General features: G+C 45.1%; 1 protein-coding gene across 1 annotated transcript; it reads left to right on the plus strand.

The window, feature by feature from the left end:
* Positions 1–971: 971 nt before the first annotated feature.
* LOC125749012 (synaptotagmin-11-like) lies at positions 972–22,143 on the plus strand. Its single transcript, XM_049025828.1, has 4 exons — positions 972–1,274; positions 9,925–10,847; positions 16,802–16,922; positions 17,393–22,143. The coding sequence occupies exons 1-4, from the start codon at positions 1,241–1,243 to the stop codon at positions 17,701–17,703; spliced, it is 1,389 nt and encodes a 462-aa protein (XP_048881785.1). The 5' UTR covers positions 972–1,240; the 3' UTR covers positions 17,704–22,143.
* The last annotated feature ends 1,421 nt before the right edge of the window (positions 22,144–23,564 follow it).

Genomic DNA, 23,564 nt, shown 5'->3' on the forward strand with positions numbered 1-23,564 from the left:
TGTGTGTGTGTGTGTGTGTGTGTGTGTGTGTGTGTGCGCAGGGAGTGTTCAAGTGCTTGATTTATCCTTGCGTATGTACCAGAATATTTTCAGACCAGATGCGACTGTAATATTACTGGCCAACATAAGTCATGGAAATTTTACTTGGTGTTACAGAATTAACTTTTGCAGAAAGAAGAAAACAGTTTGAAAACATAATTACGCACGACATTTTCCAAAAATCTGTCCTACATCAAGTCAGTAGAGTAACAATATTATCACGCTTATATATCGAACAACAAAGTGTAATCAAACATTTATGACCATCTATAGGTGGTTTGATGGGTTGCTTGCTGGTTTCACTTCTGACAGGCCGAAGACTTGGATGATTTAGTGTCTTTGTGGGTATATATTTGTTTCCAGTGGTGGAGTGTCATTTCCTGTCCCATTTTTCCCTCATCTCGAGTCTCCCCACGACCTTTCACAGTATAAATAAGATTATCACATCCTTCTTTGCACATTAATAATTATTTATTTTTTTGTGGGAAGCAAACGTTAATGGGCATGGCAGACAATTGTGCGTTAAGACATATATGGCAATTGTTAAAGAGACCAAAATAGTCTTCATATACGAATACATGTGCTGTAGCGCGAGGGACCTGTTTTAGTTAACGAGCAGCCAAAGGGACATTCCCTGCGAGGCTTCTGGGCTTCAAAGCCTATCATTTTCTTTTATGTTCACCCAGTAAAACGTATAAGCTGAACACAATTTTGATGACTGGTACTTTTCATATCTACTTAACCAACAGCTTTCAATAGACAACACGGACCTGGACCTTAGGGCGTGTTAATGGCGCTCTTACAGGGCGTGGCCGCCTTTGTGATGGCCGGAAGGTGGGGCCTGCTGCCCAGATTGACGTGAACGTATTGCCGAAGGGGGACTCTATGGGCGTGTCTAAACCGTCTAATGAGCGTGTGGGCGGAGCCTGACTCCCTCCCTGTACCAGTGCCGCGCTGCAGCCGCATCCCAGATTGAGCATCCCTGCCTTGGAGCTAGAGGGAGCACCATCGCATCCTTCGGAGCCACAGTGCCGTTACCGGTGCCTCTCAGCTCGAAGAAAGGCAGCGACGAAGCCGTTTGGAGCAGCTTCATTCCCACGGGTCCTAAGAACTATATAAAGAATTTTTTATTTAAAGATGAAATAAATACGTATATTTTGTATTTCATTTCTAACAGCATCACAACATTCGCAATCTCAAAATGGCTGAGATAACCAATTTGAGACCGACGTATGGTAAGTAGCAAGCTAACCCACTAATATCGTCTCTATATCTGCGCTGTATAATTTGTACCAGGCGGTTTATGGCTACCGTTGTGAATGAATGTTTTTAGATCGGTAAAAGCTTTTAGGTATTCCCTTGCCATTTCCAGCATGAAAGGCACCTAAAAACTGCAAGCCACGTGATTTGATGTCCATTATGTGTTTCTAATGGCAGGCAACTCGCTGGGTTTATCAAAACACTAAAGGAGCGAATAACATGTCAGTGATCAGGTCGGGGATTTTAAATTCTCGCATTTTCCTCCTCCGTTTCATATAACAATGTAAACTGATAATGACCATTTGGATCGGTGTCACCAGGCTAAAAAACTGAATGTAGAAAATCTCGGTTTGGGCAATTTGGCACTTCTATAAACCACACTGGATACATTAATAATCGATTGGATTTTTAAATTACAAAAGGTAAAAATAGCATTAAAATATGCGCTGTTCTTCCTTCCCGTTCTATTTACTTGTTTATCAGTGTTTATAATCTATCGTAGGGGATCTTTACAGTAACTCCTACCAATTGGTCTAACTGTGCTGCACATTAAAAAAATTGAGAAAAAAATAATAGTTTAATATTTCATAATGTATAATTTTCCCTATTTTACAGCCTTTTCATGTGTCAGGTCACTGCCACTTGCTTCGTCATTTGCGCCCTGGGAGGGTGTGGGAGAAAATATTGACGTATTTGCCCGTTTGTGTGGGGCGGGGGGTGGCGATGAACGCAATAGGATGCGTTTTAGATTTTGATACTAATTTGACGAATGCTTTTAAATGAGCAATTTAGGTCTGAAACCGAGAAGCCTTATAAGCTGTACCCTGTGACCCCCCCCCCCCCACTGCTGGTTGTACGTGTGCGATGCTTTGGATGAGTATGACGTTATGTCTATTCCTGGCCAGGCATCGCCTATCTCCGCTTATCTATTGTTTTTTGTTAAGACACAGACAAAACCTCGCACATCCGCATATTTTTATATTATATATGCATGTGTCTCTGGTCGATTTCTATGTATGTAGTTAATTTCTAGCCGCTTAAGTGCGCGTTCTATGTGGCCGAGCACACCGGTAACAAAATGGAGTAATACTACAGTGTTATTACAAAGTGATGTGGTGTTTTACGGTATTGGGCATGTTGGTTGAATAGACGAGTGAATCGTCTTACGCGCAGCAATGAGGGCTTTTAACAGAGATGTTCAGTAGGTTTAACTGTTAAGGAGGAAATGCCTTAAGAGCCAAATGCGCAAAGAAATTAAACCTGGGCCCTTTGGTGTTAATACTGCTGTATATATCTCCTGGATTCTCTGCTGCCTGGAATCCTTTAATAATACGGGCTGTAATCAGAATAGACACTGGTCTTACGTGTGCAATTAGGGTGCTACACCCACCACAATGTATGAAGATATTTGGGTAGAAAATTTATTATGTTTCAGGTTCCTTATACGATCCAATATCGGAAACATGCTGGCCAGCCATGGCTCCCATTTTCCTCAGTTTGTTGCACAGTTGGGGTGATATGGGTGCGGTTTATAACAATCCTATCAATTACTCTGGTAATTATCCGCCTAACAGCTGCTTATCTAGAACAGAGAGCAGCAAACGGCATGAGGCAGGGGAACACCCCGGATGGGATGCCAGTCGCTCGCTGGGCGCGCACACACGCGCAGTCATACGTTCCTGCTAAGGCAGAGACGCCAATTCATCTAATTCAGTCACCCACGGTGCCACCCTCTAGTAATTATCACATCATTTATTTCATAAATGGTGATAAGTACTGTTCAGTGATTACTGATCATTGATTGAATCTTATTGGAGCTGTTGTGTGCATTCTTTTCTGTTCTATTGTGTTGTATGCGATGAAACATTCTGGATGAAACTACTTTTCGAAGAGCATGTAGCAGTCTGCTGCCACCCCTCCCTCGATGTTTCCCACCCCCATGTCCTTGGCTTCCGAGGGCAAGTTCCAGGCTCCCCGCAACCCCGCATTTGAGTCGGTCTGCGTGTAATTTAAACACTCGATATAACAGATGTCGGCAAGAACTCCCTGGGCAGCTGTTTGGGTCATAGACGCTTGAGGTGTGGGTGGTGTTTGGAGGGTGGACAGGGGGGACTGTTCAGGCTCCCTGAATCACTATCATAGCTTCCAAGTTGGCAGAATTTATCTCCTTATCCAAAAATACATTTTTTTAGCAAAAAAATGTATCCAAAGTTGCCTGTCTGGTGAATCGTTTGGGGGATGATTGACTTGACTAGGTTACAGAATCGGCGTCAGAGGAGTGCTGTCTTGGTCAGGCCCAGCAGTCTGTAAGCACCGTCTCCTGATTTCTGTCAATCTGTGCTGCGTTCTGGTCTGGTGAGGTAGCAAAAAGCTGCACTGTGGTATTATGTTATGTCCCTAATGTGAACTGTAAATCATGGGCAGTTACTTCGGTTATGCTGTGGCATTAAAGGTCATTAGCCTGTATTGTGGCAGGCAATAGGGCTCACTGAGGGGTTTCATGGAGACCCTGAGCAGGGCAGTAGGCTCTCTTTTAATGGATTTTTTCGTTCGGGCGTGGAAAGACCATTAATCTCGGGGAGTCTCGGGCTGCCAGCTGACCCGGCCCTTACCTGGGCTGCTTTTCTTCTGGACACACTGCGGTAATGACTGGTCATACAGTGGCAAGCAGGCTGAGGGAGAGGCGGGGCAGTGCCTCGTAACGCAGTGTCCTCAAACAGCCCTTCGCTTCCATGGCGTCTTGTAAACAGAGCTCTCTGCCGAGGTCACACACTGAAAGCCCCGTCAGAAAGGGACTGTAAAAGATAGAGGAGGTCTCCTTAAGACATTAAATGCCTGGTCAGCATATTACGCTTGGTCTACGATTAGCATTTTTTTTGCTGTAATAATTATTCATAAAGGCACATAATAAACCATAGAATTAGGAGATTCTGAATATAATAGGACTTTAATGCAAGATGAGAATGATGTCTGAAATCGATAATCATTTTGTTCATGAAAATATGAATATATAAGCATTATATTCTGGTGGTGCTCAGCAACGGGCTTCCTCCAGGCGGCTGTGGAGGAATTTTCCCGCACTAGCTGTGGATCTTATGCTTTTTGACTCTTTCTGGAGGACGAGCCACCTTGCAATTACTTGTTGCGTTACGGGGAAATACAGTAGGACTGACTGACGGGTGAATTAAGCTGTTGAAGCCTTGGTCATCTTTACTGAGCCGATCAGCTTTCCTCTCCCATTCAAACAAAACCACCGTCACGCCTTCCCTTGTGCGTCATTCCCTGGCGGAGCGTGGGAGCTGAACATGTACTCGACTGCAAAAAGACGAAAATGACTTTAAAAAACGGAAACTTGGGCTCGGTGCTCAGGGGGCTAAACGCACAGGTGCCGCCATATTTTCTCTGTATTACGACTAATTAAAGATAAACCTGCAAAAAATGCTGTTAGCAGAATTAGTCATGCATCTGGCTAATGAAGTGAATTTTAATTCTCAATCAGTTAAAAATCTGCCAGCCTTGCAGTCGAATGTGTTATAAAGAAGGTGTATTAATTGTAGTAAAAAGAGGTATTCCAGTTACAGTTTTTTTTATAACGCTCTGCAGCTGTCGTAGTACAGTTCCAGCAAAGCAGCAGATATTTTTGCGGCAAATAATTGCGTTAACGATGTTCACTGTCCTTACTGGTACACCAGAAATATTCGCTGGCTTTCCGATATGTGATAACACGAAGAATGTAATACTTCTGCTGAACGTAACCTTCTTTATAATGCTTATATACAGCTACTGCAGAAAGAGAAATAAAAAGGAGTAATATTATTCACGGTTAAAGCAGGTTTAGTATTTTCATGTCCGCATGCTAAGTAACATAGTTATTTGCAATTGAATGGCTTATGGATCTAGCTGTTTATTATTTATGATGAGTTTTAATTGCACTTAATTTAGCAATCATAATTCTGGCCCTCGTTTCCTGCGCCCTGGATCATTACCCGGTACACCGATGTGTGGCAGGACCTCAGGTGATGATTGATATTCAGCAGTAATCCCACGACTGTTTGGGCAGATGAGCCTCCATCCCTAACCACGACATACCTTAAGACACTGGCCCCCGCATCCACACAGCACTGGTGCACCCCCCTCCCAAACCCGGATTCTCAGGGAGCCCCTTCATCCCCGAACTCCCCATCCAGATGCAAACCCACCTCTGAAAATACTCTGCTGCTCCGCCCCCCCCCCCCGGTCCCGCATCCATGCATCTGCATAATTGGCACAGTCCACCTCCCCCCCCCGCTTATACGACATGCCTTTAGGTCATTGTCCCCGGGTGGGGAGGGGGCTGACGGAAATCTGAAGAGGTCGCCTTTGTTGTGCAACGCCCGTGAGAATTGGGCGGGGCTTGAAAATGCTTCCTGCATGGCGGTGTGGACGATCCCCCCTCCCCAGATACTCTGAGGATAGTGACCGGCGATTGGTGCGTTCACCGTGCGTCGTGATGTGGCTGATTTATAAGGCGTAACGTCTGTGAGGCTGAGATGAGACTCTCAGATGGTCGGCTCACCTGAGGAAACACTAAAGACTCACAGGCAGTAACTGAAGGGGCTTCAGCCTGCAAGGTTCTTCTGTGACTTTTGTGGCAATTGATGCATAATTATGTGTATTTTTTACTCAGTATTGGCTTCAGTGATTCATTTCTTTTATTTGATAGATGAGATAGACAGGGATGGATGGATGGATGGATGGATGGATATAAGAGCTGTCTGGATAACAAAGTGTCCTGTTGTTGTCATATAAAAAAATTCCTTACAGCACCTTACTGTGGGTGTTGTATCTTGTGAAACACGGGGAGGATGTGGATGCCTCTCTCCATGCCTGCATCCGGTTTTAGCAGGTTTATAGTCGTTGGCTGTGTGTTTGGGTGAGCAGAGAGAGAGAGACTGAGCGTAACGGCCCAGACCTGATGACTGAGCAGGTCAGTTTGTTTAAGTTACAGACCGAGTCGCTTAGTTCACCGTGCTGGTGGATCCCAGGGGTGCCAGTAAAATCAACCCCATTTTGCCCTTTTGACCCCTTGTGTCCTGAGGATTATCTATCTGATCAGTAAAGCTGAGATTTTTTCACATTAAGCAATTGTTGTGTCATTTTCTGAGTCCTCGTGTCTGTAAAGAGGATTTTCCAATATTTCCTTGATACTTCACTTTTTCCTCATGTATTTTATTTACGGCACTTCGCCGGCCCTGAAAGCAGCACATATGTGAAGGGAGCCTGATCACTTAACTGACACAGGGGAGAGGAAGCGCGGCTCTTATTGGCCGAACACTGGGGCCCCTTGGGACGTCCGGAGCTAAATGGAGCTGCTCGCTTTGATTCCTTTCCAAAGCGTGACATCAGCCGGTTGGAATGAGCGGCAGGGGTGCCGGTAGCCAGTGGGAGAATGGAAGGGTAGGGGCTTTGTGTACAGAGAGAGAGACAAACTGAGAAATAAAGGGAGAGGGGTAATGCCATAGAGTGGGGGTGGACTGAAGGAGGAGAGTGGGAGATCTTGAGAAAAGAAAATGTTGGATTAGCTGTAAAATATCCTTAGGAGGGATAATGCAGCCTGAGAGAGTCCTACACGTCCTGTTAGTCTCGCTAAATCCTTTCTTTCTGCTCCTGGTCTCCTAGCACTTCTCCCGCTGGTGGTCTCTGGTGGGTTACGCCAGCTTGACTGGCAATCCCACCCCCCCTTCCCCCAGCATATCTCTGCATTAGGCACCCCTGAGGTTTCCCACCAGACCTCCCATTGGTCAGATTCCGTCAGGGGTGGGTCCTGACCCCGAGAGAGACGCCACACTCACCACCTGCCTGCTGGTTTCTCTTGCGATAGTCTGTGTGTTACTCAAGATTTCTGTGTTCTTAGTGGGTTACGCTGGTAAAGATGGATGGAGGGATGGAATGGATGGAGGATACTGTACATACATAACTACACAGATAGATTTCAGACTATTATAATCGTAAAGGAAATTGCAACCAGAAGCAGTTTGTGTGTTTTGTTCTGTCACTTGTGTGTGAAGCGAGTGCCGTGTTCCAGCACTGTGACCACACAGCTGCATGTAATCTGTTTAGTGAGCTTTTATCACAAACATAATCCATTATTAGTCATGGAATCGCACAGAGAATGGAGCCTACCAACCCCCCACCCGATAAGAAGGGGAAAAAGATGAGGAGAGGATCACCCTCCGACCCTCAGGCGATTTCGCTCATACTGCTGCTGCTCAGTTTCAGCGAATCGACCCCAGAGCCTCACTGGAGCAGAGGCTGTTGCCACCTGCCACTCTGGGATGGCTTATTCTGGGATGGCTCAATCATGGGACGGCTGCTCGCGTTTCAGCAATCTGCTACCTCCTCTTTACCACCCCCACCCCCCGCAGCCCTGGCTTCTCGCCCCCTTGTTTCTCTCTGTTCGCTTTGTTCCCTTGTGGGATCAGTATGTTCTGATGGGCAAGAGGCTGATTCCCATGGTCCATTGGCGAAGACCGGGGCACGGAGGACTCCCAAATGTCCGCGGTGCTGAACCTGGGTCAGACCTCGTCCTGGGGGTGGGGTTATACGATGTATCTCACATATTGATTTATACTTTCCTACAGGTAAAAATATAACAACTGAACTGGATCGATAGAAGATTGCAGACGACACTTAAAATATTTCACTTTGATCATTTATAGTGTATCCGTTGTGTGATTCATTGCTATAATGCCAGCGCTGAGCTGGCTGATGCTGGAAGAGCCAAACTCGTGTTCGTCTTGCCCACCTTAGAATTTAAAGACCAAGAAACCTCTGCTGGTGGAGCGGAAGGTCTCTGCCGTAGAAGGTAGGGTCTCGTTATGGTGTAATTACAGAGATATGGAAGTAGGGTGGGGCGATGTGAAGTGATGCCAGATAAGCACACAAAGATTCCCCCCCCCCCCCAGTAGTACAGAGTAACTCCTGCCTGGCTGCGATGAGGTTCCATGTCTATTTCAAAGCCATTAAACCAGATCACCACAAAGCGGAAAATGTCTCCCATACTCACTGGCTCACAGGTAAAGGTTTCCTCTACCAGAGGGGAATCTAAGGCGATTGGGGGGCGGGGGGGGGGGGGTGTTTTCCCAGGCCCTGGAACTTGAGAGGGTATGAAGGGAACCCTACGTCCTTTTGACAGAATGGGGGGGCCTAAAGAATTTTTGTAAGGGCCTGGAATTCCTTGATACACCCTTGATCCTCGGGGGCCCCCAAACCGTCCACATACTTGCCCCCTCCCAGCTTCCATCACACCTGAACCAGGTATTCAGGTGTTCTTGCTTGGTTGTGTGGTTCAAGTGTGCTGTGAGCTGGGAGGGAAATATGGCCTGGGGGGGCCCCCGTAGACTGAGTGGAGAAGCACTGCTTAAGGAGGGCCTCCCCAGGCGTGACGTTTTCACCGGCGCTTCCTCTCCAAGCTCACGCCCCCTGATCTTCTCATTTCCTGTAACCTCCTTCAGCAGGCAGCCATTTGAAGGGTCTTTTTCCAGCCCTCCTTTGCTCCTCCATCCTCTCCTTTATCCCCCCAACCCCCTCGCCACTGGAATAAAGGCAGGCCCCTCCTGTTGAGGCAGCCACTGATCTGTGCTCACAGGTGACCCCCCCCCCCCCACTTATCCATGCTAACCCAAAGATCAGACGAATCATTTCATTCTGCCAGGCAAGCATGTGCAAGTCCACTGAACGATTGGCCACTTAAACGTTTTAGACTCTGTGTCCAGGTCAGAGATGGCAAACCCTCTGCCCTTAACGCGCCGTCAGTGTTAAAAGATGGAGGTCGGGCTTCTTCCGGCAGACGGTGCAGGGCAACAAGATTCAGGGGCGGATTTTGCTCACAGGAGATTCGCATGCTAATTACACACCAGGTTTTGCTTACAGCTGACACTCAGCCAGTTCCCCACGTTCTGCCTGCACTGCACATGACACTGAACCAGCTATTTTATATAACATTGCACAGTCTGCTGGGAGGGTCCCCATGATAAAACTACCTCCCACCCCTGCATAGGAAATTGCATCATATCAGATAATTACATTGTATCATAGGGAATTGAGTTTCTTTCAAAAATACCATTAAAATTACATATACTGTGGAACGTATGACATTGTGAAAAAGATTCCTCCCCCCAGGCCTCCCATAATCCTGTGCTGCTGCTGTACCATGTGACCCGTGGTTGTGTCATACCGGGGCCCATCCGTCCATATTTTATTCATGAATTTGACCATACAGACGTACTGTGTGATAGAGATGTATGATTTAAAATGAGAAATTAGACGGTTTCCCAATATTCTGTAATATGTCAGCTGTAAGATGGGGGGAAAAAATTCAACATAAAGTGAAAGGGGATGAGATGTAGCTCCGTGAGTTGGACCACTGCGTCTGTGATAGGGGCATTGCTGGCAGAGTGATGTCACCGTCGGGCCCCTCAGCGAGGCCCTTAACCCTCAATCTCTGTCTGATTCTTCTTTCTCAAAAGAAAGTTATTTGTAAGTGAGAGAGTAACAGCGTAATGCATGGAGGGTTGAGTCACCGCTGCCTTTTTCCCTGCTTCTCATTGGCTGTCTGTTCCTCTCACCCACCCCCCACCCCCTCAGATGTGTCTCCCGTGCTGGCAGGCTTCATTGGGGCCGGCGTCCTGGTGGCGGTGGTGGCCGGTGCCATCTTCCTGTGGACCTTCTGCCATCGGCGCTACCGGCGCCTGGCCGGCAGCTACAAGATCCACGGCGGCCATTCGGACACCTGCGATGCCGCACCCGACCCCCCCTACAAGTTCATCCACATGCTCAAGGGCATCAGCATCTACCCAGAGTCACTTAGCAACAGCAAGAAAATAGTGCGGGTGGGCCGACGCCCCGGAGGCCGGGGGGAGCGGGCCGGGGAATGGGGGCGGCCCGGCAGCACCCACGGGGGTAACGGTAACGTGCTCCTGGTGGACGCAGCCGAGAGCGGCCTGCTCGATGGCGCCGCCCTGCAGATGAACCGACTGGTCCCCAGCGAACAGCCCCGGCTGGAGAGGGAACTGCCCATCCGGGCCGACTACTGCAGCCTAGATAGCAGCAGCTCAGCCAGCAGCAGCTCGGCCAGCAGCAAGACGGCCACGCCCTTCACGCCGGCGGAGGAGCCCAAACTGGGCACGCTCAGTCTGGTCGTGGACTATAACTTCCCCAAGAAGGCGCTGGTGGTCACCATCCAAGAAGCGCGTGGGCTCCCTCCGGTAGACGAGCAGGCGGGCAACGCCGACCCCTACGTCAAGATGACCATCCTGCCCGAGAAGAAGCACCGCGTCAAGACCCGTGTGCTGCGCAAGACCCTGGATCCCGTCTTCGACGAGACGTTCACCTTCTACGGCGTGCCCTACAGCGGCCTCTCTGAGCTGGTGCTGCACTTCCTGGTGCTCAGCTTTGACCGCTTCTCCCGTGACGACGTCATCGGCGAGGCTGTGGTGCCCCTGGCTGGCGTGGACCCCAGCACCGGGCGTGTGCAGCTCACCCAGCAGATCTGCAAGAGGAACATACAGGTACGAGAGACACCGGCCAGCAGGGGGCGCCGGAGTGACACACTTACACACTGGCGGGTGGCCTGAGAGTTGTGCAGGAAGGGAGGGTGTGTGTGTGTGTGTGTGTGTGTGTGTGTGTATGAGACATACAGCCCCCCAGGGTAATGCAGGAGATTATACTTCTGTTGATGTAGTGATGGCCACCTTCACGTAGACACAGATGCGCCTAGAGACATAGACCGTTGATACGGCAGATGGATCGACGCACAGCTCTGAGGAGAGCCCAGCTGCTGCTGACTGGCTTCAGCCAAGATACACACACACACACACACAAACACACACAAACACACACACACACAGGCTAGCAATTATGTCTTTGTGGCGACTCTCCATTAATTTCTCTGGAGAAAACTCTATTTCCAACATGACGACCATAACCCCTACAAATGCCTTAACCCTGACCATAAGCGACCAAACAAAATCCCATCCACTTAAGAGAGGTTAGCAGGAGCCCAGTGTGATCCGCATCCATAACGATGCTTCGATCAGTTCCAGGCCTAAAATAGAGACCTTGTTGTATTATCACCACCTTCTGTCCTGGTTCTACTTCAAGTCCCCTATCAGCATCTTCAGCAGAAAGCCCCCAGCAGTAACGATGCCGGGTTTCTCTGATTGTGGTCTTCGAGACCCCCCCGTGACTTCCTGTGTAATGACATTGCGGGTGGTTCCTCGCACTCTTCCAGAAGCAGCACGTTTACAGCCTCGCTGTGCTCCTTATCGATTGTTGACATAATTGGCTTCTGTCTGCAGTGTGAAAGTCTTCAGTGTCACTAACAACAGACGCTTCTCTAGCGGAAAATTGCAGAAGCAAGTCACAGCCGAGGTGCCTTCGGATAAAATAGGGGAGATCTTTGAATATACCAAGGAAACAAACACTGCGATCTAAGTGCAAACGCAAAAAAAAATCAAGGCGTGTTAATACCTAAGCTGCTTTGATGTGTGTAAATGATACGCGTTGAAGTCTTGGCTGTATATAGCCCCCATACTGATGAATATTGTGAACACGACGGAAAACACAGTGTGCGTCTTTGAAAGGAGGCGGTAAGACGTGGATAAAATGTCCCCGAGTTTTACCGGGTAAGCCATAGAGTACGGGGGGTCTGTATGTTGCCATGGTAATGCATGCTCTGACACAGTGAGGAGAGGAGAGGCCGGTAGGCTAATAAGTTTGAGAGACTGCAGAAGTTTGCAGAAAGGCAGCCATGTCTCCTGTAGCACCCTGTCTGCGCGACGGTGAACGTCTTGCTTAAGGTAGCGGATCAGGCATCAATTATTAACATGCAGGATGGTAGCGATGTTCTGGTGGGTGTGAGGCTAATATCTCAGCTTGGCTATCGCCTTGAAGCTCACTCCTGGGTCATAATAGGACATTTTAATGCAGTAATATTCCGTTTATTAATGTCAGTCGCGCTGCTGAGGAAACCAGGCTGATTCTTTATTGTTTGACTGACTTTTTGACTTTGGCGGTTGTATGTACAGCTCTGGAAAAAATTAAGCCCCATATATAAAAAAAAAAACAAAACTGCATTTTTAAGTCCTGGTTTAATCCTGGTTCTGCTGGCAGAAGGCTTACATTGAGCAGCAGGCTGCTTCCAAGCTCAAAGTTTCTAAGAGAGTAGTACAGCGGAACAAGGTGGAACAGGAGACACTGGGAACGACCAGAAACCAGTCAGGTAGAGGGAGGAAGTGACTTTCTATTGGTAGAAATGATTGTCAACTTATCCGACAGTTTCTCGTGACATCAAGTGACCTTCAAAAGGAACGGGAAACGTTAAGTGCAGGTGTGAAGTGCACTGCTAGGACAGTTCATATCAGGCTAGAAGCAGGACTGAAGTCCCATAAAGCCCTTCAGTAATGAGAAACAGGGAAGAACCAGGCTTAAAAAACAAAAGAATCTACTTTAGTCCTGCTAACTGCATCCAAATTTCAAATGTTGTAACAAAATGAAAATTCTTTACATTCAGTCTCTTGCCTTGACTGCATGGATCCGTGGGATCAATAGCTGCAGGGTGTTCTGCCAATAAGATTAGACGCTAGGATCAATGTCTGGGCAGGGACTGGCCAAAGAGCAGTGTCAGTCAAGTGTATCAACCAATGAAATCTCATCAGTCTCCGGTCATTAACTGCACAGTGTTCTATATATAAGAGCAGGATGCCACCCTTGGTTAAGCATTGGGTACTGGCTGCTGCCAGGACTATAGCTGTGAGAGACCAGTAGGTGACTTTCCAAATGTACAGGCATTTGCCAGAAAGCTGCGTAAATGAGGCATGTGTCGAAATCTGGGATGGCAGTCGGGGGAGGTGGTTCTGTAGACAGGAACTGGCTTCAGATCAGTATGATGGCTCAGAATTGGCCTTAGCGATTCAGTCAGAAATCAGTGTCAAGGATAGGAAGGAGGTCCCTTCAAGACTGAACGCCTGCACTTTGCTGACTTCCATAGTGAAAATGAACTCCGCTAGTTCAGCACTTGCTACCAAGTTACCCTGTTGCTCAAACATTTAAAGTAAATGATCGCAGCCCTTGCCAATGACATATTATCAAGTACCAGGTGGGCCATTGAGCCCAAGACAACCCCCCCCCCCCCCCACCATGTGCCCCCCTAAATACGTATGTAACTTGGGTCTGAAATAAATGTATTATTATTACTATTATTATTCTTTACATTTATATATTTGGGCTAACATTTTGTGCCCTGGGAACAGGAGAAACACAAACAGAAGCACATTCCCCTGACGGACACTTAACACTGGCGCTCGGGTGGTCGAGCTGCTTCAGTTGGTGAAAAGCGAAGTTAACAACAGAAAAAATAATCAAGCCCATGGAAGCAAGACAGTCTAAACAAGAAGTCGGAGTGAGTTACATATTTGTAAAAGATGTAAAATGTGACTGCCAAGCACTGCATAAATAACTTATTATTAATAGCTTATTCTTAACGCTGGCAATCTGGTGTAAGTCAAAGTTTGGAGGACATTAAGGTCAAATGCACCTGGCCACAGTCTGCCCCCCCCCCCCCCCCCCAGCTGGAATGGTCTAGTACTGTTAGAGGATGTGGACATGTGTTTTTGTGGTCTTTAAAGGTTCCATTTCTAGAAATGAGTAACGAATGAGCATATGCCAACCACCTTTTGGTCAGTTTTACTTGGTCCAAAATGTAAAGTATTTCCCATTTAGAATAATAACAGAATATCGTTATTGTCCTTGTACATATACAACAAAACCGATGCATAAAAATAAAAGATAAAATGAAATAAGAATAAAATTAAATATACAGTAGGCCTATAGATATATCATTTATTTTTTGGAAATTTATTCTGCAAAAGAATGTATATTAAACAAATCAGGATATTATAATTGAACAGGATATTTTAGCTGACAAACCACATCATGGCCATTGCATCGTGCGTAAGTGGTGCATCATCGGGCAGCCAGTATAACGCGCATTAGTGTATTTATGTTAGACGCCCTGCTTTGCTTCAGGGACACTCTTCCGTTGTAGGTTATTCGAACGGTAGCTGATCGGCTCACAGACGCACCTCATTTTAACAGGCAGTTCTGTGAGCGAGTCGTGCTGTGTTGTTCGTTATTTGTTCCTGGTGAGTGATCGCAAATGAAGGCAATCTAGTTCGGAAACTAGAGATAAGAATAATTTATTGACTGGCATGAGGTAGGAAAATATAGTAACAACAGAATAACATAGACTTTTACAAAAAAAAAATAAAGGCATGGAATGAATTAGAATTTTAGAATTTAGCGTTGCTCATTTTCGTTTTGTTTTTTTTTTTTTTTACTTTTTTGTATATCTATTTCAGTCGATAATCGACCGTTTATGTTTGGATTTAATCAGCAGCCCAAATTAATTCTGTGCCTCTGAACTGCTTGAATCCCACAGGTTTCAGATGATTGTTATTCGGTGGTTAATATGACAGGCAAAAAAAAGAAGAAATGACCTGACCTTGGAGGTTTCGTTTCAGCAGGCAGTGGGTGTGCGAGGTTTTGCTTTGAGGTGTCACTGTGTTATCTGTCTCCGTAGCGACGCGGTTACTCCGCTGTTGATGGAGGTTCAGTCGCACCGCATGGCACCGTGTGAATCGCAAACTGGCGGGGATTAGTGGAGCACTGGACTGGGCAGCCTCTGCCCAGAGACAGCAGGCTGTGAGACGCAAATGGCAGCAGTGAGAACGCAGGGGCGAAAAACGGGGCAGAGAACCGTCACCCGTTTTAGGGTGATGACGCGCTTCAGTCCGCATCATCTCACCAACATTTTGGATCAATGCTTTCATGTGATTCGATACCTCTGAGTCATGAGGGATTCAAGGAACATTCAGAAAACTTAAAAGGGAATTATTAAAAAGGCGCAAAGCGAACTTGCGCTGTATGTGTTTATATGGAACTTATAGCTGAAATTTCATTACCGTGATATTTGCAACCACTGAATGTGAGATACAATTGTTTATACACATAATCTCAAAAAAGTCTCCTTTAAAATGTATTTTTATTTTATTTTATGTATGTCAAATTATTTACATGAAATAAAATTTTATAATTTTTTATAGAATATCCTCCCTTTCATCAACCACATTTTATTATCCAGTTATATTAATTATATTGACTGATATCAAAGATTTAACAGGATATATTTAATGTTATTTTTTAAATCTGCGTGGCGTCTTTTTGGTTATGGATGTAACCCTGTCTAACACATTAACTTATATTAATGTGACATATCTGCATCGTCACACAATGATAGCAAAGTCACGCAAATAAGAAGGAATTGTTTGCAGTGGATATGCTATTTATGAAGTATTACACAAGTGCAAAGCAATTTTTAAATGTTGCTGAGAGGGATCAGTGGGACAGAAAGGTGAGGATGTGTTGAGTAAAAGAGGAGCATAACCCATTATCTTTGAATTGCATCAGTATGTTTTGACTGCAGACATACTGTGAGTTCATAGTCACTCAGGCACTTGGTGAAAAGCCAAGCGATCATGCAAGTCAAACAGTCGCAGGGCTTATGTTTCCCACCGAGCAGGATACAGGCACAGACATATGGTGTCACACGCCCTAACCCACCTTCACAGGCACACAAACGCGCACACACACACACACACACACACACACACAGACACACACACACACACACACACACAAAATACAGGATGACGTCAGTTGGTTGGCTCGCTCTCTCTCAAAAGAGCATCCTACTCCCAGTCGCTCGGCTAGGTTTGGCATTAGCGCTAGGCCGCCCCCCCACTCCAACTCCCCACCACACGTTACCATGGTGACACTTGGCAGCAGCAGAAGAGTCTGTGCAAACAGGGAAGGAGGTGGGGGGTGGGCGATGTTCGAGTGCCCGAACCACACTGCAGTGCTACAGCCCTGCCTGTATGTGGCTGCACAGTGTATATGCATATTTAGATATGTATGTGTGGGTTATACCAGTGGTTCTCAAACTCTGTCCTGGGGCCCCACTGCCCTGCACACTGCTGATTACCTGGATCAGGTGCGTTCAGTCAATCAGAAGCTGAAAGACAGCTGGGACTTGTGTGTGGGGCAGGGATAGCAGGAAAACAAGCAGGGCAGTGGGGCCCGAGGACCGAGACCGAGAACCACTGGGTTATACAGAGACACAGTTGCACAGAGGCGGAGGCAGAGTGCCGTGTGAATGAGGAGTACCTGTCTGGAATAGATAGAGCATAATGACACAAAGGATTTACTTATTCTTTTTTCCTCCCACATTTTTCCATGACCGTCTTAACTCTCATTTACTGTAAAACATCATGGCGATCAACTGTCCTGATTATGTGGAAATGTGCTTCGTGCTGTTTTAGTGCCAGAATAGGCGTCAGAGTCCTGCAGTGCAAAACACTGTGTAGTTAGAAACTATCAGCGCTCTATTAATTTCTGCTCCCCGCAGTGTGTGAGCCGTGGGGAGCTGCTGGTGTCCCTGTCCTACCAGCCCGTCACCCACAGGCTCAGCGTCGTGGTGCTGAAGGCCAAGCATCTGCCCAAGATGGACATCACAGGCCTGTCTGGCAGTGAGTATCTAAATCTACGTTTTCTCTTCAGCTTCCGTGCGTCAAGACATTTCAGAAAATATATCCATCCATCCATCCATCCATCCATCCAATTTTTATTACTTACCTAGTGCAAGCCTGCAGCCTATCTCTGGAATTACTTGGCACGAGGAGCAAGACACACACCTGCCCACGCCGCTGTTGATCACGCAGACAAGTACACATTTCAGGAAATTTAGACACACCTATTCACCTAAACTGCACGTTTTGAGGATTTGGGAGGAAACTGCAGTATTCGGTTAACGTAGAGAGAGCGAACATGGACAGAGGGTTCAACCATGAATTTCCATGCTGCCCTGAAGTTGTGTTTTCTTTGTTGGATTTTGCATATTCATGGCATTTATTTTAGGGGCTCAGTGGATTTTTGTTATTTGGAATTTCTTTTTGTTTCTTGTGGTACCCAGCCAATGCTCTGCCCCTTCTATCCCCAGACCCGTATGTGAAGGTGAACATCTTTTACGGCCGTAAGCGCATCGCCAAAAAGAAGACTCACGTCAAGAAGTGCACGCTCAACCCCATTTTCAACGAGTCTTTCATTTACGACGTGCCCGCTGAGCTGCTGCCCGACATCTCAGTGGAGTTCCTGGTCGTCGACTTCGACCGCACCACCAAGAACGAGGTGGTGGGCCGCCTGGTGCTGGGTTCACACAGCCCCTGTTCCTCTGGCGCCCTCCACTGGCGGGAGGTCTGCGAAAACCCCCGTCGGCAGATCGCCAAGTGGCACAACCTCACTGAATACTAGTGTAAGCCCATCCCCCACACGCACACTCACATACAAAAGCTCAACTTTCAGAGAAATATTTTTTTCTCACCTTACAATCTTATTTTAAAACATTCATATGGGAAAAAAAAAACCTTTACGGGACTTGTACAGTGAACTGTTCTTTGTGCCGTTAATAATGATTATGCGATTCAGTTAAATTATTGCGGAAATTTTGTTCAAAGAAAAAAATGAATATACTCAAATTGTGCAAAAAATATTGGGGGAAAATTAAGCCGATTGAATGTGAATAACCAAAATACACAGTGCTGTGTTTGTGTTTGTTCTTTATGAGGTTAAATGTTCGCGGCAAGATGGAAGGAATTAGCCCCCCCACACACACACAAACTGTCACACAATAGTTCACACAAAAAGACTGCAACCTCTCAGAATTCATGCCCTCCTTTCTCGCTCAGTTCCTCTTCCGCAGGTTGTATGTTGGTGGTATATGCGGTCAAATTATTGCATGTCTTAATAATTAAGAAAACAATGGCACAAGTGCATATAGCTGGAACTAAACCAAACCCATTATTGAAGTGTCCAGTTATTTTTAAGGGATATTCAAACTGGTCACATTAATAAAATAAGTTAAAAAAATAGATCTGAAACACAAATCCTTCTAGAGCAATACAGTCTGTGAGAACGGTACTGGGTTTCTTGGAAAAAAGTACATCTCCAAATCGGAAAAATACTGTTATTCACATGATGATGATGATGATGATGATGATGATGATGACGATGATGGTGACATTTCATTTTTTTGTTTTTTGGGGGTGGCACTGTGCCTCCCCGACTATGACTGATATAATTTGACGATACCGTAAATGTTTTAGGGCATTGTGCACACAGCAGACTTCATGTTTCCATGTTTACGCACAAAACCCATGTGAACGGATGAGACTCCAGTCTACAGGTTTAAACCGGAGATATTCTGATATAGGTAGCGCATGAAAATAGAACGAAATGTATGTGTGCAATAGGTTGTAATTAAACTTTAACCTGTACGTTTCCCTTATTTATTTGCTTTTTGTTTTAATTGCTTAGTGAATCCTTGGCTGCGATGTCCGTGTGGCTCACTCCTTTGAACTGAAAACTGATGAGCTTACCTCCCAGACTGAATTTGAGCATTACCAATTTAAACGTCTATTTTCAAGCAATATCGACTTACTTGGATTTAAGTTATCCTAGCTTTGAAAGAAAAATGCCTATTATACCATTTACCCTAGTAATTACTATATCAGTTTGTCTGCTATTCATAATCAAATCCAAATACCTATTGCCAGTTAATTTTAAATAAGTAATGTTTGTATACATGGTTTGCATTTTACATCTTTATCGCTTTGCATTCACATAAACCCTAACCCTAATCCTAACCCTAACCCCCTATGTGAACCCTCCCAATGCCCACATTTATCGTGTCACCCATGTAAAGAAACGTCTATCTTTGTGTCCAAATGACACTTGCAGAAACACTTTGAAGGATGGTGGGGGTTGGTCAGCGCGTTGACCAAGCCTCCCTTGGTCCCTCAACCGTTCTCAGTGTGCTTCGCTACCTGCGTTGCATTTATTACTCTTATTCATACAAAGTGATTTCTGAGCCAAAGTTGCCTTGGAAAGCTTTGAACTGTTCTACTCTAAAGCAGCTGAGTTGGATCAGTGAGCCTATCCTCTCAACTGATGTAAACCGTAACATGTATGAATCACAACTTAAATAACTATGATTATTATCAGCACAAACAAACAAGGATGGACTATCGGTGCACTGGTCTGGAGCCCTGTCACTCTCTGCAGCGGGGATACTGTAATGAAACAGGTTTTGGGTGACTTGCCAATCCATGCGAGTCTGACTTCCCGGTAACTCGTCTTGCGATGCGGCAACTTGCCCAGGTATTGCGTCCGGTTTCATTACAGCCATCCATTGGTGATTCGGGAAAATTGAGCTGAATTTAGCATTTGTGCTGTTAGTGAATTACTGCAGATGGGTAAATTGGACACAGGCTACAAAGCATCAAGAGTCAAACATTAATGCAAAGCTAAGGTAGATATATGCAGTCAAAGCCTTCGAAGGTTCGAAATCCGATGCTGGTGCAGCACCCATGTAAACTGTGTAGAGTATGAACACTAACTAGAACAACAGTAAATTGTTTGAAATGTACTTTGTATGAAAATTGAGGATTTGTTCTGGACATTGGACTTTGGCACCTAAAGATACTAGTCACTTGCTAGAGAGTGTGTTGCCTTTGGAATATTTATAATATCTCTAAGAATTCGTCTGGAGATGCGGAAAGGCAGACTTGTGTTGCTGTTTTCTTCAGTAAGAGTGTATAGGGTAAGTTTTTAAACGTGGTTGTCCCCTGTGTGTTTTTCTGGCGGAGAGTGTTTTTGTCTATTTTACTGCTCTTAAGAAAAGAGGGGCAGGATATATATATATATATATTGTAATATAGGATGCTGAGATTTTACTTTCCTTTTTTTCTAATGAAGGTGTATATCAAGTATGTACAACAATTTGGTAACATGGAAAACACCGGTTTTGTTTTCTTGTAGCATTTTCATACAAGTTTTTTTTTCAGTTTAGTTTTTTTGTACCGTTTGTAACATGTCAAACCCCCCACCCACCCCCCACATCACCTTCGAGGAAATCTTTAAAAAAAAAAAAAAAAAAAAAAAAAAACGTCGTACCCATGAAATATTTCATGGCTCATTGGCTATATTTTTGCAGTATTTGAATTTATATTCTTTGTAGAAAAAAACCGCAATACTTCCCTTTCGTTATTAAGAACAGATTAAGAACATATTAAGAACGTCTTCTTTGGTTGTTAAGATGCTAACTTCTCATGACTCCTGGAATTAGTTAATCCGTCCTTCATGGTGGAACACATTCACCAGTAACTAACATGACAGTGTGTTGTGCCAGGGAGAGGTGATCACAGCAGTGATACTTGAGAAAAACAATATGTTGCCAGTTTGGAGTTCAGATTTTGTATAACAGCTCTGGTCTCTTTGACATGCTGTCTGTTCCCACAGCCGTCATATCTCATGTACCCAGACGCCACCTTAATCATTTTCACACCATTATTCCAATTTGGCGCCGCTTTCAAACAGACCCTCGCAGCACAATTGCTAACAGGACTCCGTGGGTTTCATTGCGAAATGAACTTAATTGACAGACGTGTGTATTCAGCTGTAAATTGGTTTGGTGCGACGTGAAAATCTCACCAGAGACACTTCATTTTTCAGACATTGAGGAAATTATCAGTGACAGCCTTTGCGGATGCCTGACAGGGAACCAAAATCCCACTGGACGGTAAAGTGCTTTGAGAAATACAGTTTTTATGTCATTACCTTGCTGGTGGGGGGGGGGGGGGGCACGCAAGAGTTGAAGGTGCATCTGCACTCTGATTGGGGGCAGCAGTGTTTGCACTGGGACATGATGGGATTGCAGAGAGATTTCAAGGAGAAAGAGGCGCCTTGGCTCAGCGTAGCGCCAGATGGACACGGCGCAGGTGGACGCACACCGCCGCTCCACGGACGTCGCAAGCTGCTGTTTTTCCTTCGCCATTCCTCCGCTTCTTCTTTTTCATCCCTCCGCTCCATTTTCTAATCCCCGCCTGAATCGCCAGCTTTAGGGCTCTCTCCACAAGCCGCCTCTCAGCCGGGCCGGGTACGCGGGGAATAACATTCGCCGTTAGTTTGAATTTCTAACCTGCAGAGCTTCTCCCAGCTGACACTATCCAAGCTCCTAAAAACAGTCATATGGTGAATACTAACAAGTGAAGTGAAGGGTTTCTATGCATATCCCTGATACATATTTGTGCAGATTTTATACTCAATAACAGCACAAGGCTGCTCCTGTTTGAAAATCTGTCTTATTAAAATTGAATAAAGGCGTGTCTGTGTACTTACAGTGCAGTTTTCCTGCCTACAGCCTGGAATAACTGCCGTTCCCTAATATGAATCCTTGCACTGTAGAAAACATCCATCCATCCATCCATCCATTTTTCAAACCGCTTTTCCTACTGGGTCGCGGGGCTGTAGAAAACAAATGAAAAAAAAATATTTTTTTGTTCCTCCTTGTACCCTTACATATTTTTTCACCTGCTTTTATTTATTTGACATTAGTCCCTATATCTGCCCTCTATCCCATTTCACTCCCCTACTCTAGATTTCTCTCATCACACTATAGTTGTCTATAGATCACGGAATAGATCACAATAAAATGTAAATTAGCTGTATTAATAGTTGCAACAAACGCTGGACTGGTCTCAATGATAATTCAAGCTAAATAACGTTTATGTGGACAAACAGAGTAACCAAGTAACAAACTATGTTTAAACTGTATGCCATAATATATTACACTGACTTGTATGTTGAATTTGTTAACGCATATTGAGCGTGCAAATAAAGTCTGACACTCCTTCATTTTCCGCATTCTCTGTTTTTTTCTGTAGTTTGACAGCCATTCCCTGCTTATAGCACAATTTTTTTTTTAATAAATAGTAATATTCATTACGACTGAACGCAGTCATTCCAAATATTTGTTTCAAGACTACTGTAATTATAGTTTACCTTACACTTTTACACTAGGGCCTACAAGAATGATATATATGTATAAGGAGTGTACTTACTGAGATTATAATATATATATATATATATATATATATATATATATATATATATATATATATATATATATATATATATACAGTGCTCAGCATAAATGAGTACACCCCCTTTGAAAAGTACGAATGTAATCAGTAGCTCAATGAACAAAAGAATAACTTCCAAAATTTTCACAAGGCTGAGTTTTATTGAACACTTGTTTAACTCCATAACATGAAATTAAGGTTAATAATATAACTTAGATCACAAAATCTTCAGTTTTACTCAAATTGGTTGAAGCAAAAATGAATACACCCCGCAACAAAAAGTACTACATCTAGTATTTTGTATGACCGCCGTGATTTTTAAGGACAGCACCAAGTCTTCTAGGCATGGAATGAACAAGTTGGCGACATATTGCAACATCTATCTTTTTCCATCCTTCAAGAATAACCTGTTTCAGAGCCTGGATGGAGAGTGATGCTCAACTTGTCGCTTCAGAATTCCCCACAGGTGTTCGATTGGGTTCAGATCAGGAGACATACTTGGCCATTCAATCACCTTCACCCTGTTCTTCAGAAATGCAACAGTAGCTTTAGATGTGTGTTTTGGATCATTGTCGTGTTGGAAAAGTGCACGACGACCAAGTGCATGGAGAGATGGCAGCATCTTCTCCTTCAGTATAGAGCAGTACATTGTTGAGTTCATGATACCATCAATGAAATGCAGCTCCCCAACACCAGCAGCACTCATGCAGCCCCACATAAGGACACTGCCACCACCATGCTTCACTGTAGGCACCATGCATTTTTCTTTGAAATCCTCACCTTTACGACGCCATACAGTTTTGAAACAAGTAGTTCCAAAAACAGGGATTTTTGTCTCATCACTCCAGAGTATAGAGTCCCAGTAGTCTTCATCTTTTTCCGCATGGGCCCTAGCAAATTCTAGGCGTGCTTTTTTGTGCATGGGCTTTAGGAGAGGCTTCCTTCGTGGACGATACCCATGCATGCCATTCCTCTGCAGTGTGCGCCGTATGGTGTCACGGGAAACGGTCACTCCAGTTTGGCTTTCTACTACTTTAGCTAACTGCAGTGAACTTGCATGGCGATTTTCTTCAACCCTTCTCATCAGCAGACGCTCCTCTCGAGATGTTAACTTCCGTGGACGGCCTGGACGTCGCTGTAAGATCGTTGCACTTCCATCTTTCTTAAATTTTTGGATCACTTTTGCTACAGTAT

Source organism: Brienomyrus brachyistius, chromosome 9, assembly GCF_023856365.1.
Source record: "Brienomyrus brachyistius isolate T26 chromosome 9, BBRACH_0.4, whole genome shotgun sequence".
Classification (NCBI taxonomy): Eukaryota; Metazoa; Chordata; class Actinopteri; order Osteoglossiformes; family Mormyridae; genus Brienomyrus; species Brienomyrus brachyistius.